This window comes from Schistocerca americana, unplaced genomic scaffold (assembly GCF_021461395.2).
Source record: "Schistocerca americana isolate TAMUIC-IGC-003095 unplaced genomic scaffold, iqSchAmer2.1 HiC_scaffold_73, whole genome shotgun sequence".
NCBI classification, from domain to species: Eukaryota; Metazoa; Arthropoda; class Insecta; order Orthoptera; family Acrididae; genus Schistocerca; species Schistocerca americana.
Genome location: NW_025726489.1, coordinates 751,609 through 770,211, shown reverse-complemented (window position 1 = coordinate 770,211; position 18,603 = coordinate 751,609). Strand labels below are relative to the sequence as shown.

Sequence of the window (18,603 nt, the reverse complement as noted above, 5' to 3'; positions counted from 1 at the left end):
GAGTCTCGTTTCAAATTTTATCGAGTAGATGAATGTGTACGGGTATGGAGACAACCTCACGAATCTATGGACCTGCATGTCAGCAGGGGACTGTTCAAGCTGGTGGAGGCTCTGTAATAGTGTGGGGTATGTGCAGTTGGAGTGATATGGCACTGCTGATATGTCTAAGTACGACTGATAAGTGACATGTGCATTAGTATCGTGTCTAATCACCTGCATCCATTCACATTCATTGTGTTTTCCGACACACTTGGGCAATTAAAGCAGGATAATGTGACACCATATGTCCAGAATTGCTACAGAGTGGCTCCAGGAACACATTTCCACATTTAAACACTTCTGCTGGCCACAAAACTGCCCAGACATGAACACTGAGCATATCTGGGATGCCTTTCAATGTGCTGTTCAGAAGAGGTGTCCACCCTCTCTTACTCTTACTGACTTATGGACAACCCTGCAGATTCAGGTGGTGTCAACTCCTTACTTCAGGCATTAGTTGAGTCCATGCCACATGTTGCAGCACTTCTGCATGCTTGAGGGTGCCCTACACAATGTTAGGTGGTAGGTTTACAAGTTTCTTTGGTTTTTCAGTATATATTATTTCATAACCAAAAAGTAGACAGGATATAAAATGTAGGCTGGCAATGGCAAGGAATGCGTTTCTGAAGAAGAGAAATTTGTTAACATCCAGTATTGATTTAAGTGTCAGGAAGTCATTTCTGAAAGTATTCGTATGGAGTGTAGCCATGTATGGAAGTGAAACATGGACGATAAATAGTTTGGACAAGAAGAGAATAGAAGCTTTCGAAATGTGGTGCTACAGAAGAATGCTGAAGATTAGATGGGTAGATCTAATAACTAATGAGGAAGTATTGAATAGGAATGGGGAGAAGAGAAGTTTGTGGCACAACTTGACCAGAAGAAGGGATCGGTTGGTAGGACATGTTCTGAGGCATCAAGGGATCACCAATTTAGTATTGGAGGGCAGCGTGGAGGGTAAAAATCGTAGAGGGAGACCAAGAGATGAATACACTAAGCAGATTCAGAAGGATGTAGGTTGCAGTAGGTACTGGGAGATGATGAAGCTTGCACAGGATAGAGTAGCATGGAGAGCTGCATCAAACCAGTCTCAGGACTGAAGACCACAACAACAACAACAACAACAACAACAACCAAAAAGGGACCCATTTCACCATATTTCATAGTAATAAATATTTATTTTGTTTCAAAAGACACTTTAAACAACATCCCTGTCATAAGATGCAGGATGTGCTGTATCTTCATCCACAGTAGTGCAACTCTGAAGGTTGATTAATACTATTAAACAGAAACACTGGGATCATAGGTGACACTAACATGGATAGGTTACAGTAAGAGCACTAATGATAGATCTGTCTGGATTCTGTTTTAATCCAGTTTCTGAGCCTTATCTTTACAAAAAAAATATTAACATATGAATATTTACCATATTGATGCACTGATCATCATTGGGACCCCCATACTTAAATGTTATCCTATGTCGTCTCATGTCCATGAAATACTCCTTTGCCTCTTTGGATGTGGAGGTGCCCAAACCTGAAATTGTGTTTAAATGAAAGAAGAGACGTATGTTTAACAATTTAATTCATGTTGAGAATATTCATTACACAGAATGGCACTTCTGTTCTTTGAGTGTTCATTTGGAGTACAGAAATAGCTATATTAAAAAAAATACCTTTGTAGTACTTTATCTTGTAGGTATGCCAATTATCTCTTGAAGCTTTCCATTCATCGAACTCTGGCAGTGAGTAAAATGAGAACTCTTGGTTGCCTTTTGAAGCTTTCACAATAGGTGTTATAAATTCCTCCAAAAATGGGAGCTGGAGGAGAGATGGCCAATTGTGGTGAATGAAATTGATCAGCAAACCTTTGATGTGTGATCCATCCTGAAATTAGAAGTTAAAGTTTGTCAAGCAATTGTTTGCATATGAAAGACAGCATGAACCAACACACTGAGTGTCCATCTCCACCTGACTCATACATGGAGGGACAAAACTGTACTGCTCATTTACAAGCCCACTGCTGCAGTTAGTACTCAATATTCCACATAACATTACAAGTTTAGACAACAGGTGTTCTCTTTACAATCCTGAGCTATACTTTGGCACTGCCGCATTGTTTCTCTACAGTTCCAGATGCTTTTAGTTTGATAGTAACCATGTGGCTTCCTTCTTTAATGAGGCATTAAAAATACTGTCTATTGCAAGATCACCATCACTTGCACTGTCCTCTTCGATAACCTTTTCTTCCCCATATCGACTGTTTTTTTTTATTTATTCTATTTTTTATACTTATTTACTCTATTCCATTAAAATAGTTTTTGCAAATAAAACTGCAAACCTCCCTCTATGTTGCCCGTTCAAAAAATAATTTTCTTTTAATAAAGTAACAAAGTTTAGTGATATGGTGTATCTAACACAACTTCCCAAGTAAGCATGTTATTTCACATTGTCTTACTCTCGAGGCTGTGTTGAACGGTGGCACAATGGTCGTGATAAATTTGGCAAAGTCCAATTCAAGAGAGCAACCATTCAATGTGAAATTTTGCGTCTTGCTGGAAAAAATACTTTCAGAAACACCTAACTTCAGGAGCAGTCTCCAAGAGTGTTGCCAGCATGTGGCCGGTCACACTTCACAAGACGCTGCATGCACCTTGCGAAATAGGCAACAAAACAAGCATGTGGCGTGCAAGAAAGAATTGATGGCCACTGGCCTCTACCACTCACTTCGCCAAAATGTCAAAGTAATTTTACTTAGAGTACAAGAAGATTATGTACTCAGTTGTTCATTTACGGAAGGGAAGAGAATAAAGTTTATTTACCTGGTCCTGATCTGTCATTATCATCATCTTTCCATATCTCAGTGTCTTTAGATCATTCACCGATTCATATTTCTTCTTGTACTGAAGGCCAACAATGCGAATTATATTATTTATTTCTGCATTTTCCATAATCTGTCAGAACAGAACATTGAACAACAGTTACACATTTCTGTAATGTAATTAGTACAGTGAAACTATCACCAAATTACAAACAAACACTATTTGTTTGGTCAAGGTGGGTAGGGATATTTGATAGAGGAGATGTACTTAGTTACAGAATAACAGCTATTAAATTTCAAAACCTAAACTGAAAGTGTAGAAAGCATTCAGATATATAGCATGGACAATCATATACTCAGAGTGAACACATATCCTGTTTGGTCACAATAAGTGCATGCTGTACATACACGAAAGCAGATATGACACGCAGAAATATTGGCAGCATTCGGTGACAAATCAATCATCTTCCACCTAGTGAATTTTCTCCACTACTCGTAGCACCAGAAAAAATCAACTTATTGTGGCCAAACTACATGTGAACATTACTGAGAACCTAATTTAATACAAACTAGTTTGAGCAAGTTTCATTAAACTAAATGGATAATAGTTTGGAAATGCTAATCCTTAACCTCCTATCCTACACCACAGCTCTCTCCCTTCACCATCTTTCCACAGTTGCTGTCCCATTACCGCCAGACTCCTTGTTCGCCACTGTGGATGCGACGTCCTTGTACAACATCCCCATGCCCATTGGCTTGCAGCCATGTAACAATACATTCCCAGCATCCACCTGACACCAAACCCCTCACCCCCTCTTGCCTAATTCTCCTATCCAACCACATCCCGACAATTATTTCACTTTTGAAGGCCAAATCTACAAACAAATCCATGGTATCATGGGTACTTGTGTGACAGCACCCTATTCCGACTTATTTATGAGCCACCAAGAGCAATCATTTCTATCACATCAAATCCTAAAATCTCTTGCCTGGTTCGGATTCATTGAGGACATTTTTATGATGGAGACTCATGGCATGGACAACCTTTTCTCTTTCCTCCATAACCTCAACAGCTATTCTCAAATCCACTTACCTCTTCCTTCTCAACTAATGTCCCCTTATTAGATGTCAATCTCTGCCTGTCAGATTGTTCCATAGATACGTCTGTCCCTATCAAGCACACCAAGCCACCAATAGTACTTCCGCTTTGACAGTAGTCACCCATTTCATCCACAAAAATGCGCGCGCACGCCCACGCGCAGGTGCAGGCGCAGGGGTTGGAAGTGCTTTTAAGTGCTGTTCTGACATGAAGCCACGGAAACAGAGAGGGAAATCTTGATGGACGAACTAAAACCAGCACATCTCTTATTACTCATTATCATTAATAATGCGTTTTTGTAAACTATCTACATCCTAAAATGTACTTACATTTAAATAAAGAACTTGTCACCTGAAAAACTTTCTAAGGTAATAACTGGACAATGCACCACAAAAGTTAAGCAAGTTTTCCAACTAGTTGTGGTGGGACTAGTTTTCTGTCAACTACATTAATGACTTTTTATGAACCAAGCAATAAACTGATACCAGCACAAGCGGAAGAAATAATGAATGCTAAGTAATGAGTTGACTTCTACAATGAACAGTGGCTGAACAACAGTTGACTCCAACAAGCATACAGGTTAAGTAAAATTTCAAGAGTTAACATCAAGAATGCCAACAGCACGAGTCTTCTAAACATCACATTTGTCTACCATTCTGGAAGTGTACACTCCATTCCTGCTAGAAGTAAACGTTACTTTCAGTGCAAATGTGTAACAGCAACATCAGACAACATGCAAGGCAGCCCGGCCTCACCTGCTTGTGAGAAGCTTCGCGGACGTTCAGCAGCTTGCCTCTCAGTGGGAAGACGCCATATTTATCTCTGCCAATTACACCGAGGCCAGACACAGCCAATGACTTGGCTGAATCTCCCTCAGTAAGAATAAGAGTGCAATCCAGAGAATTTTGTGTTCCTGCATGGTTTGCATCTTCCAGCTTTGGTATGCCTACGATTGAAATAAACACATTAGTAGTATCAATGGTTTTACAGGTATCTGTGACACGATGGATTACCTCTGCATTGGGAATGCGCTGCACAAAAACTGCTTTAGATGGCCTAACAATACAAAGCATCAGAGGCGGGAGGAGGAGGTAACTGGGAAAAGGAGGAAGGAGCAGATGTGCAGACTATGCAACCGGTCCTCCCCTAAACTACCCATCCATTAAGGCAGCTGTTACCTGGTGCACTTTTGGCAGCGGCAGAAGAATTTTGGAGTCTTATCACACACAAACCACTTGCCCCCTCTTATTTGGAAGACTAGTTTGAATGAAGTCCTCTTAGATTGGCATACATATGAGGTATGGTTCCATTGATGATATGACTAACTTCCTTCCCTATCCTCACCTAATCCTGTCTTACTTTGTATGTCTATATATGTATATATATCATTCTGTAATTTGTCTGACATACTGTTTGTGCTGAATGTTCTAAGGATGCATGAATAAATAAATAAATAAATAGTAAGGTAATATGTACCTTTCCCAGCAATCATCAATTATCGACAGCATGTTAATTTTAAACTGCTGGTTGTCATGGTGGTAATGGTGGTGGTGGTGCACCTTGCCAAAGTTGTGCCACAAGGATTTTCGTGCACCCACATATGCTAGTTATGAAAATTTGCTGTTTCTGGTCTTTGCTATTCTCAATCTCCCTTCATATATAAAGAAGCCATCAGATACAAACAATGTATAGACAATTTGGCAAGAACCTTTTGACAATTTCTGTAGCAATAAGCAGGCAATGGGAAGCACCCTCTGCCATACACTTCACTGTGGTCTGCAGAGTACATGTAGGAAAGACTTCACACAGCTTGAGGATTAAACAAAACTCATGAAGTGCCCAAAAATAACTGCAGTACAACAATAAGTGAAACTTCCTGGCAGATAAAACTGTGTGCCGGGACAAGACTAACTCGGGACCTTTGCCTTTCATAGGAAAATGTCCCAGGTTAGAGTCTCTGTCCAGCACACAGTTTTTATCAGCCAGGAAGTTTCATTCAATAAACCTGAAAAAACCAATTTTATCCAGTTCCAGACAACCCACAAAAACCCAAAAGAAATAGTTATCACACAGAATGATCAGATGATAAAGCAAGTGTACTTATCAAAATTCCTAGGCATATACGTGGACAGTAAGCTGAACTGGGAACATCACGTTCTACAATCACTAAAACGGCTGACGTCTGCAACATTTGCTTTACGAATTTTGTCACGCTTCAATGACATTACCGTCTCAAAGTCAGCTTACTTTGGCTATTTTCATTCAGCCATGTGTTATGGTATCATCTTCTGGGGCAATACACCTGCCGCAGAGAAAATCTCTCACAGCACAAAAAAGAGCAATAAGAATCATTTGTGGTGTACCCCCACGAACCTCATGTCGAAATATTTTTAAACGACGTGAAATACTGGCAGCAACATCTCAGTACATATATTCACTGATGTGCTTCATAATAAATAACCCCACTCCGTATGAAACGAATTGCCTACATCATGAACATAACACCAGAAGAAAAGAGGATTTCCACTGAGTTAAAGAACTTGACACTTATTCAGAAAGGGGTAAAGTACGCTGGAACGAAAATTTTCAATTCCCTACCCAACAGCATCAAAAGTATAAGGAGTAGTACATCAGTATTTAAACGTAGCTTAGAAAATTATTTACTTGAGACCTCACTTTATTCACTAGAGGAATTCTTTCAGAGAAATAAGTGAAACCCAGGTTGGAAAGATGTTTTTAAATTTTTTGACACTGTTTACTGTTAAACTAATGTAATAATGCCCTAATGTAAAAATTCCTGTTTTTCTCATTTCCATTTTTGGGTCACTTTTAAACCCAAAGTGGGAAGTTTTGATTACTGTTCAAGGTTAAAATAGATGCAATAATGCCCTAAATATGAAACTGCTATCTTCACATTTATGTTGACTAGTTTTTAAGCTAATAAGTATGACTTTTGTGCACTGTTATTAATACTATAACAATGTCTTTATTCTATGTATTTATTAATTACATTGACACGTTCCACATCTGAGTGACTTGCTCACATGTACAGATCTATGGAACAAGTATATAAATAAAATATCAGTGAACATTCCACTGTAGGGCGAAAATGATTCTGACAGCAATAAGCACTACATACTACAGCTCCGTGTTGTGCACTGGTGGCTAGATCTTTAACAGGCCACAAAATGAAATCTTTCCACAAAGGCATATAACCTAACTTCTCTATGCCTAAAACCACCAGTTGTAGTGCTATGTATTTTGTCCAGGTAATGCCACGAAAAAATAACAAATTTAATAATTTATGACTACCGCATTTAAATTTTGAAACAGGCTATCTCAAATGTGTAACACATCACCAACAAGGCACAATGAGTATAAAAGTTTCAGGTAAATGTTACAACAAATCTAGTTCAAATACAGCATGTGTACCTATAAAATTCCAGAAGCCAGTTGTAAGCGAAGAAGTCAGAGAGAGACTTAAGCCCATTAAGGACTGCTCCTGAATGAGCCACTAAGACATGAGACTAATCATAGGATAACAGAGACAGTCATCATACTTAACACGGTTTGTGCTTTAAGGAGAGCTACACACAAAAAAATTTACGATCATTTAGGTTGACTGTAGTCAGACAAATTATTAGTGGTCCAAAGTCTTTAGATTACTATGACTGATAATAGCATGCAAAATATTATCTATTTGCAAAAAATTCTTAATACAAGTACCTAATAAAGGATGATACAGGTAATAGGTACAACCCACTACATATTAAAAAACAGTCCTGAAGGAACAGACTGCACATGACTCAGTTTTTTACATTCAAAACTTAAAAAGTAACAACATACCTGTGAGTCTTGATTGTTTCTTTTTGCTGCAATTTTTTGTCAAGAGAGAATCAGCTTTTGCTTTTGCCCACAAGAGAATAGACTCAACAATGCCAGATTTAAGCACCTATGGGAGAGGAAAATGCGAAGATTAATCAACACAGAAATTTTAAAACTGTGCACTCCATTGCTTAAAATTTCAATACTCAAGTATTTGTATGTTTTACTACTCACAGTGTTTATGAATTTCTCTGAAAGTGGACATTTCGATCCAAAACTTTTTGCCTGCAAAGTCATATTTTCCTTCGTCTGTGAATCAAATGTCGGATTCACAATAAGACAGTTTACGAAGAGCCACATGTGATTTTTAACTTGGAAAGGTTTGATCTGAATACCATTTTTATTCTTCTTCTTTAGGGTCTCAATTAATTGCTTTACAATCAGATCAGAAACATGATCTATGTGTCTACCACCCTGAAAATGCAAAACCATGAGATTAACAGCAAAATATGTTAATTATTTTCATTTTGAAAAGTACTGAAATATAAGAAATAATTTAACACCAGTACTTCACCTCTAGAAGGTGAAATTTCAGTACTGATTTCTAGTTTTGAAGTTTTCAAGCCTGTTAAAAGGGAAGATGGATAGAAAGAAGCAGCAGGTCACTCGGTTCCCAGGATGGAAGATCTACTTGTTGTAAGAATGAGAGGAGAGAGTCCAAAAACTACGATACTTCTTTTACTTTTAAACATGTGTATCAACAATATTGCAATGTCACCCTCTGAACGAAAGATTTGCGAGTGGGAAATTAATACATTTGGCTGTCAGTGATGCAAACATACTTGCTAATGAAAGAGAATTCAAGAACAAACCAAGGAAACTCCCAGTTGGAATGTCAATGTAAGAAAAAGATACATTGCTACTTATCATAAAGGTGACTTAAGTTGCAGACAAGCACAATTAAAAGAATTACCCATAAGCTTTTGGCCACAGCCTTCGTCAGGAAACACACAGGTACACATACCATTCATTCACACAAGCAACCACACGTCACACCAACTTCGGGAGCTCTGATGAGAAAGCAAGTGTCACACATGACACTACTGAAAAAAATTGCATACAGAAGAAAGGAATATAAATTGGAGGACCTGTTAAGTATTCAGTTAAGATAGGAAAAGCAAAAGCACTTTTCTGTGTGACAAAATATTTGAACATGCCTGTCTTGCCACCTGAATGACATAAGAAATATTTCTTTGTATAACATTCAATGAGGTTTTTACTCTCTATGATTTGGGAAACAACTACAAAATGTTTATTATTACGTTGAACATATGGGGACCAGAGCAACACAGCTTCATATACTCAGGAACACCAGGCCAGTTTGAGTAACATAACAGAGTGCCAGTGATCACCAGAACATAAAGACCTTTTGTTCTCATTTCCTGTAACCATTATTATTATAGTTCTTGAAAAAATAAAAAGAAGTAATGAAAAGTTGTCTGAGTAAGAAGTTTCGTCTATTCTTTGGTACAGGAAATATGTGTGTCTTTGAACTTGCTGAAAAGACACCTAATGTTCATCACTACTGCAACATGTTTTAACTATAAATCTCATTACTGCAAAGTGTGAAAAATATTTTGTTGGTGAAGTGTGCAAATAACTTACACTGCTTGAAGAATTTATTTTGACAGATTTCCCATGTTTTATTGGAAGCTTTAAGCGATGGCTGATCAAAACTATTTTATACAGTTTTGAGATATTAAACAGGCAACAATAATATACTGTAGAACTAATAATATGGGAAGTCTACTGTCTGAAAAAACTTAGGAAGGTTAAATTATTATTATTATTATTATTATTATTATTATTATTATTATTATTATTATTATTATTATTTAGAGAAAGCAATATCTTAGACCACTGCGCAGTTGCCACAGTATCTGGTTGCTAAAAATGAACATTCCTGGATATACAATGAGTAAAAATGGAGAGACCTACATAGATTATGTTAATTTATAAAGAGTCTGACAATGTAAAGCAGTGCAAGACACTTAAATTCCCACAGAAAATTGGTGCAAGCTGTGGGGCAAGACAGGTAACACACAGTATATACAAGAGTGAAGAGTGAATTTTAACAATGGAAGACCAAGAAATAATTGTTTGGCTTGAAATGGGAGGGAGGCAAGACTGCAGTCTTCTTCCTCTACTTTTCCCTTTGTACATTGAATTTGAAAGGACATAAATGAGAGACTCAGCAGATGATTACAATTTTGGGAGTGAGGACAACAAGTATAAAGTTTTCTGGTGACACTGCTGTTCTTGACAAAAATAAAAAATTACTGGATTTGTTGAATGGAATGTACATAACATAGTTTGATAGTTTTTAAAAAGGCAAAAATGAGGAACAGCAAAAATGAGACTACCAATGAACTTATCACTAATGGGGAGCACGAAGTAGACAAAGTGGAGGAATTCTGATACTCCCTAAGCAAAATAGCAGTTGACGGATGAAGCAAAATAGAGTTAAAAGGGTCTAGTCCCTTCACCCTTTAATAACAAACCTCAACATCCCACAACAATAAAAGCATGGACAGCCAATCTTATCTCTTGTGGTATCATCTGTTGTAGACTGTAAAACCAAGAACACAGCAAAGGAAAAAACACAAAAGTAACAAAATATACTGAGGTGGAGATGTGGTGGTCTTTTTTGACTATTCTGCAATTCACAATTAACTGCTTGGCAGAGGGTTCATGAAACACTTTCAGACTATTTCTCTACCATTCCACTCTAACAGCACATAAGAAAGATTAACACTTAAATCTTTCTATTGTAACTCCAATTTCTCTTCTTTTATTACAATGGTCATTTCTAACTATGTAGGTGGGAGTCAAAAAAACATGTTTGCATCTAGAGTAGAAATGTTTTAATTTAATGACTGCCACCCAACTCAATCTCTTCCCTATTTGAAGACGGCACAAAACAATATTTCCTACAAACTCTTGATGCTGTGCATCAATTTAACTGGTAAAGATCTCTTATCACATAGCAACACCAGCAGAGACGAAAGCCTATTTTACAATCACTTGTGGATTTGTAGCATCTTCTAAGAGTTCTGCCTATAAAATGCAATCTTCAGCTCACCTTCCATACAACATTATCCTTATCACTCCAATTTAAGTTTCTCGTAACTGTAACCACCAGGTACTTGTGTGATTTATGGTGTAAATGAAATTTAACAGACTCCTTTTAATACGCTTGTAGATGACATTTTATTATGTAGAGTCAACTGCTACTTTCTGCACCATACAGATATCTTGCCTAAATCATTTTGCACAACAGCACTGCTCAGGTTGTCTCCTATATCTGTTTATATGGATCAAAACCAGCAAATGGCCTGTAACATTTTCTTGGGGAACATCAGAAATCTGTTTCAACCTAGTTCCCACCAATTACTACAAAATTACTCTGTCAATGGCATTCATTACCTTATGAGAACAAAGAAACAGTTGTGTTTCACAAGAACAATATTTTCTGAATGGGTTGTTAACACATTTTCTTTGATGTGATTCAATGTTCGAACAAAACATTCCAAAATCTTACTGCAAATCAACATCAGTGGTATTTGTCTGGATTTGCACAAATATAGGCTGCATGCAAATACTGGCTGCACCTAAACTTCTGATGTGAGGTTATAGTAAAAAGTAAATCATTAACACAGGCAACACTATTTAATTTCATATTACGAGCATTACTACCATGTACATGATGCAGACAAATTATGTTGGCAACACTACGCAAGAACAGACCAACTTCAAGTTAGCTACACATTATGCAAAGTAACAAAGAAAGTGGAAATTTGGACATAGGTTTCATATAGATGTTTGTCAGTGGCGTGTAAGTGAAGACAAACTCTTACAAGAGTTCAAAAAGTTGACATCCTCAATTCTGTAGTTCAAAACAGGAAATGTGGATATGCTGCCACAACAAACTGTTCAAACTGACAGCTGAAACATTTCACCATTAGAATTTTAAGTTTAATAGGGGCAGGTTCAGTGATTTATGCAATGAAATAATGTCTTTGTCGCAGAACTTAATTGCGTAAAAACTGGCCTACAGCTTATGAAAACAAATATCTTTCCAGCATTACATGATCCAACTCCGACACAAAAGTTTTTATTTACTTCCCCAAATAGGGAACACAGACCAAACACCAGTATCTTGATATACCAAACAGATTACAGTGAAATGCAGGGGAAGAGTGAACAAATACACAGCTACTGTGTTCACCAACAAGGCATCAGTTTTTCTGCTATTTTCTAGCACTGTCTTTCATGGTTTACAAAAGTAATTGCGGTAATAAATAACAGTATCAATTTCAAACCACAAAATACATGTATGCCATTTTGAAATTGGCAGTTTATGATTGGAGGGGAAAAATCTTATTATAGGCTGCACCACGATTTTTCAAGCCAAAATTTAAGAAAAAAGTGTGGCCTATATTCACAAACATACGATATTTCCTTTCTTGTGTGCTGGTATGAGCTGTGCAGCTTTCTTTGTGCAAGTGGTTGTATATGACTGGTAAGTAGCTCTTACACCAGTGTACTGCAAAAGGAACCTAATTGGTACATTATCTGGACAGGACTCTAGTTGCTTTGCTATACTGGGGGTTTCTATTTTAAGTCACTCGTATTGGCAGCTTCTGTTGATTCATATTCTGGAATATTTACTTTGTCATCTCTGAAGGAATTTCGAAAAACCGTCTTCAGTAACAATGTTTTAGTGGCACTCATTGCTACTGTTATTGCACAGTGAAGGTGCTGATTGTGTCTTGTCACTGGTATACTTTATACATGACAAGAATCTGTTTGGAAATTTTAAATTTCTGTAAAACACCTCCTTGGAGGTTTTACATTCTCTTACACCTGGCATGGTTTTTTCATTGCTTCTGCAATAGTGTCCTGGCCTGTATTGTGTACCATGCTGTCAGACACCTTAAAAAGAAATCTAATGAGTTTACAAAATTAGATATTCAGGAACCAGAAAGTATTGTTTATAGTATAATTTACTGCAAAACAACTTTTTTTACCACAAATAATTTGAATACAGTGTAGATCTAATTTTATTTATATCTGAATCCCTTTCTGCAGATAAATGTTCTAATTATCCTTTATCTTTCACTTATTTATCCTGTATGATGCAATGACCAAAGAAATGATACGTCCAGCCACTTCACGGCATTGAAATAAGAAACCGCATTCAAACAACTACTATAATGTTGCTACACACTGCACCGGTTGATAAGACTGGCAGCAATGAAGCACACATCACCAGAGCACTACCTCTGGGTCTTAAGAAATCAGAATCCATGCAATCAAGAAGCTGAGAGTGTGCACACTGTAAGCACAGCATTCAAAAGATGCCAATTTCTGCATACAAAGCCTTTGCCTGGTGCAGCTAAACAATGTGACTATAGTTGGAGTCACGAACAATGGCGGTCAAGTTTGGGCTCATTCCACACACCGACATCATGCATTCTCAGACAGCCGAATGAGCATTCGGGAATGTTCTGAACAAATTGCTGTGAATGTCATACCCAATGCAAGCATTAAACATGGCCACAGCGAGTTATTTCATGAATTTTTTATTCCGTTTATCTTGAGTTATCCCTGATGGTGGTAAGTGAAATTCTACAAAAGCAAGTCAGAGACATAATTTGCACGACACGCACTTGTCAGGCTAAGTGCATGTGTACGTGCATATCGCAAGGAACCGACAAAGGCGCAATTGCCGTCCGTTTCTTAACCTGCACGAACCGCCATCATCCGTGGATCTGACTATAGTGTGTACTAATGCCACGTACCTTTGTTGTAGCAATGCTGTTCACAAATGAAACTTGTTGAAATCCTCTGTCCGAAATAGTTATCGCCACTTCCCACCTCTCATTCACGTGCTCATACACTATTTGCAGAGGATTACCAGTCTCATCTTCTTTATTTTTTAAATAAAGTTCCACATAATCTTTGAAGTTCTTTACCTGCAGTTAAAGAATACAGTGTAAGTGCCTGCAGTTACTAGAACAGTCACAACAAATAAACTAATACATACAGGCAAACGTTTTCCATTCAGCATAACTTTGACACCCCTCGTGGATGCAGCAATATCGTAAGCTCTTCTCGACATCAGAGCCACTATATCATTGTCCAGAGCTTCCATTTTGAATTTTGTAAGATCGGGAGAAAATGTGACTTTTGTATAATCTTCTCCAGTAAAATCCTTAATCTTTGGGTCAGATGTCTTGCCCATATTATTTGCCCAAACCTGTAAATTAAAAATATGTATATTTATATAAGCAGAAAAGTAAATTTTAGCAACACTGAGCTCCCTAAAACATTGTAGTTCAATTAAAATTATTTGTTAGTTGACCGTTCCTGTGTGAGTTGGTTTCCTGCAGAGCACTCAACATGACGCCCAAACCATTCAACATTGCCAAACTGCCATGAAACAAGTAATTAGCTCACTTCCAATTCCTTGTCAAGTTTGCTTTCTTGATGTGTTCAGATCCCAAATCCTGGGTCATTTCTTTTATTTCATATTTCATCACATAACACACTGGAAACAGCGCACACACACGCATGCACACGCTAATGAAATAACTTTTATTATACACAGCACTAACCAAATACTACTTAATCCCTCCCCCACAAGACACGATTCAGCGTCGTATATAGTTATCACAACCACAGGGATTAAATAAGCTTTGCAGGGCATTCCGTGAAGCCAATTTTTGTGGGCTGCAATTAATCGTTACGAGCAGGTCACCAGAGTAAAAAATACGATTTTCCACTGCGTAACGGTGTCGGGCAATGATTAGCTTATACACAATGTGTGGAAAGTCACAGGTTTTTATGTTGTCAAATGCAGTGAAATTTCTATTTTTCTAACTCTAATCAAATGACTTCTGTAGCATCAGCTTCTGTGGGAGTCAGCATAGACACAAACAAGGAAGGAAGGAGAGAAGTTGCAATTGCCAGTGGTGGGAATCCAAAATCATCTGTACAAAACTTTTCCTAATTAACAGAAAAGTTTATTTCTAAAAAATTATCTTCTCACAAGTCCTTTGCCTCCTACAAACAAGTACTTTATATCATTATTTGCAGAATGCAAGCTAAGTAATGTCCTATTATTCAGTACCGATGCTCTGTAAGTCTGCCACCGAACTGGGCCAACTAGCAATGGGCGGCTGGTTAAATTAGCACTGATCCGTGGCTCTGAAGCCTGTCTCCCTGAAGGTGTGGCACTGCCTGCTCTTTCCACTGGTGATCACGTCAGAACCTTCTCGATGCAGTTGCAACAGAATGGTCTGTGTGCAGTCGACGCTTTAGGTCTACACGACTATTATTTTTATTCGATTAACTGGTTCAAATTTATTTATTTGTAATACTTCACTATGTCATTTTCATCTTCGTACTCACCTTTTTATTTGCTCATTTTCTTCCCTTCACTCTTTTTTCATTTGGAATCTGCTTGTGTCCCCTATAATATGCAACCAAATACCAAACAGACTGCTCATCAGCTGGTAATGCAGCATCCTGTGTAGCCAACTCAGCAGCCATCAATGCCATAAAATCATTTCATTTCAGTGAGGATAGTTTCAATTAACCCATGACAGAAGAAATTAACAGTTTGCTTTTACCGCTGAAACAAATTCTTCTGTCTAGAGTTTGCTCGTAGATGTGGTCTTAAATGGCACAAACAACGTGATAGCGATTTTGGTTCTGCCGCAGATTGCTGGTGGCCGTTTTCTTGGATATGGCCGTTTTCTTTGATACATTGTACATCACGAAGCTGTGGTTAGGTGAATAAGTGAATTTAAATTCAGGGCTACAACACCCGCTGTCCGCCGCAGTTCAGTCATTGGCCACTTAAAAGTCAGCTGTCGACAGCATCTTCCATTTCCGTCGTACCTCACTGGACACATCCAAATTACTCCGCATGAAATGTTAACAGCATTCTTGAAGTGACCCACTGAGCGTGTCCCTATAATCTAGTAGTAGCTAGCAGTGGATGTGGCAACATTGTAGACAGACGTCAACTATGAAGTAATTTTAATCTGACTGTAATAACACAAAGAAACATTTAAGGATGTTCACTACACTTCACAATACTACTGCAGACATTCACAAACATACCCAACAAACTTAGTGAGCTGCAAATATCAGTTTTGTAAATTCACACTAATTTATAAAATGAGTATGTACACACTTGTTGCAGATAATGGTCACACAAATAGAGATGGTAGTGAATTGTGTATTGCATAAGCAAGGTATACTATCTCACCTGTGAGACTCATAAAAAAAAAATGGCGACAGTCTTGGGAGTGCTACACATCTGGTACCTCTTACACCTATGTGCCACAAATCACTACTTAACATAACAGAGGGTACTTTTTATGATACAATATATTAAGGTTTCTTCACACTCGTTTCACAGGTGCAAGGGGGAAGAATGGTTACCTGGACAATCTGGGGAACAGTCACCACTACTATCCACGTAGGTGCTACTTTGAATTTTTGCAAACATGTTTTTGCAATATATTCAATATCTTCCAGTTGGGGATTATCAGCATTTTCATTACACACATGTCTGCCAAACAGATGTGACCATCCACACCATAGTACTATCTGTGGAACCTAAGTGGGATTGTTTTCAACCCTCACTAGTTTCAGCATTTCAGCCTACTTCTATGATGTTCGTAAGGCTTCAAGTGATAAGAGAGCCATGTTGTACGTAACCACAAGTGTATATTTAAGCACAGAACTCAAGATGTAGCATAGGCACTGTAACCTCAGCTTCTGCCATCTGTGGAGTCATAGAACCGTTGTTACTTGCTAAGCACTATCCGAGTCCATACCTGTATTGAATTGTGGTGGGGAATCTGAATCTCTACCAGATACAAGGGAATCAAAGAAACCAACACGGTTTACAGACTAATAGTTAAAATGATGGAACAATTTTTGTAACTTTAAGAATATCATTAAATAATATCTTATTACACAACAAGATATAAGACATTACTTTTGTGACATGCTTTTTGATTGTTCATTTTTGATGTGAGCTACTTTGGATCTTACTAAGATTTAATGAACACTAGTCTAGTACAGCCATTCATTCACATATGTAAGTGATCCCAAGAATCAGGATATGTTATGTCATTTAAATGCCTTACAAGCTCATGTTTGTTATCTGTCAAGACAGTGCACCATTAATAGATAAACTGCTAATCAACCCAATTGGCATGGAATTTTCACTAAAACCCTCAACTAGTATCCCTATGATATCTACTTTTATCCTCCAATGTAAACTGGTCTAAGAAGGGGGACAGACCTACTCATCGCCACAGATTTTGTCCCCATTTATGGTATAAACAGGGCCTTGTCAGAAATAAAAGTGGGAGATCAAGATGGGCAAGCAGTTACAAAAAACAGCATCTTTGATGTGGGTCAGGTGAGTTATACACCATTTATGTCAGCACAGTTTCCAAGCAGCAGGAAGAGTACAGAAGTGTAATCCAAGAGCCGTGAGGTCGAGTTCATATGCAGATACATTTTTTCTTTCAGTTTAAAAAATTTTCAATTTTCACCTTATTTATAATGCAAATACACTGAAATCGTGTCCAATATGTTGTGTTTACTAATGCTTTCATAAAAGGCATGAAAACGAGGCAAAAGAAAATTTGGTATAGTAAATTTATATAGAACAGATTGTAATTAAGACTTTCAGGACTTTGTACCCCGTTAAGTTTCATTTTGACCTTTGGGCAGCCTCAAACGAACAGGTTCCCTTGTTTTTATAATGAAAACCACCCAAGCATGTGTAAATCGTCAACTGTAAGATGATAAAAGAAAGTAATTTTACATGTGAAGTTTCCATGTACTCAGTACAATGCCTCCTGGAAATTTATTTGAAATCCCAACATTCCTTTTGTGTTGATTGCTTTTTTACTTATTCACTGTTGAGCTTGAGGCTGTCAAACCAGCTAGAGCACACCAGGAAAGGAAACAAGTGCATTGCATACAGGTGGCAGATACAAGTGGTAACATTTAGGTTACACAAGGAAAACCTTAACTGAAGAAGGTTGCAAAATCTAGATCAGTGCAGTTGCTCCAGGGTAGAAGTTTCAGTTCAGAAAATGAACTAGTAACTCCATATACTGTCTAGATGTTATTTTATGCTACCACAGCAGATGGTAGTAGCAAGCAGACATGTCTTACTACACGCAGCAAGCACGATTCTCGCTACTGAGAACGACGTCAGTGCATCTGCACAATGAGTGAAACAGAGTTCATTAGTGAAAGGTCAGGAAAATCCCTACCTACAGAGCAGAGGAACAGGAAAGGGAAATACCTGGATTCAGTTGGCAAGAGGCACCATGGAGATTGCAAAGCCTCATGTCAGAATGACAATGCGTGTAAATTGCCTGCAATACTGGCACGCCAACTACAGACAGTTGACACCAATAATTTAAAAACCCTGCATTAATGTATTCAGACGTTCTCATAACATTTGTACACCAACTCAGTGTTGCTCATTGCCAACCTCAAGTACATTCCACATCACACCTTTTTTCACACCTAGTGCTGCTCATTACCCTAAGATGCTGGTAGTTATTGCAACTTCTGTTAGTTCTCACCCCCTCAGACTGACATTTCTGTTGTGCCAGCAGTCAAATCCTTTTCTTTCTGTAATGTTTAGAAATAGCCTCAGTGTAGTAATTTAGTTTGAATGCAATGAACAAATGTCATTCACATCCTCGAGC

At 37.9% G+C, this 18,603-nt stretch overlaps 1 protein-coding gene across 1 annotated transcript in view; it reads right to left on the bottom strand.

Moving 5' to 3' along the window:
• LOC124589806 (DNA topoisomerase 2-like) overlaps positions 1–18,603 on the bottom strand; it is a 147,484-nt gene that overhangs the window by 114,216 nt on the left and 14,665 nt on the right. Inside the window, exons 5-12 of the mRNA XM_047131593.1 lie at positions 13,893–14,105; positions 13,648–13,821; positions 8,018–8,257; positions 7,805–7,910; positions 4,714–4,904; positions 2,861–2,992; positions 1,715–1,925; positions 1,466–1,575 (exon numbers count right to left, since the gene is read on the bottom strand). Of these exons, the coding sequence (XP_046987549.1) occupies positions 1,466–1,575; positions 1,715–1,925; positions 2,861–2,992; positions 4,714–4,904; positions 7,805–7,910; positions 8,018–8,257; positions 13,648–13,821; positions 13,893–14,105 (1,377 nt within the window). The remainder of the gene's footprint in view (positions 1–1,465; positions 1,576–1,714; positions 1,926–2,860; positions 2,993–4,713; positions 4,905–7,804; positions 7,911–8,017; positions 8,258–13,647; positions 13,822–13,892; positions 14,106–18,603) is intronic.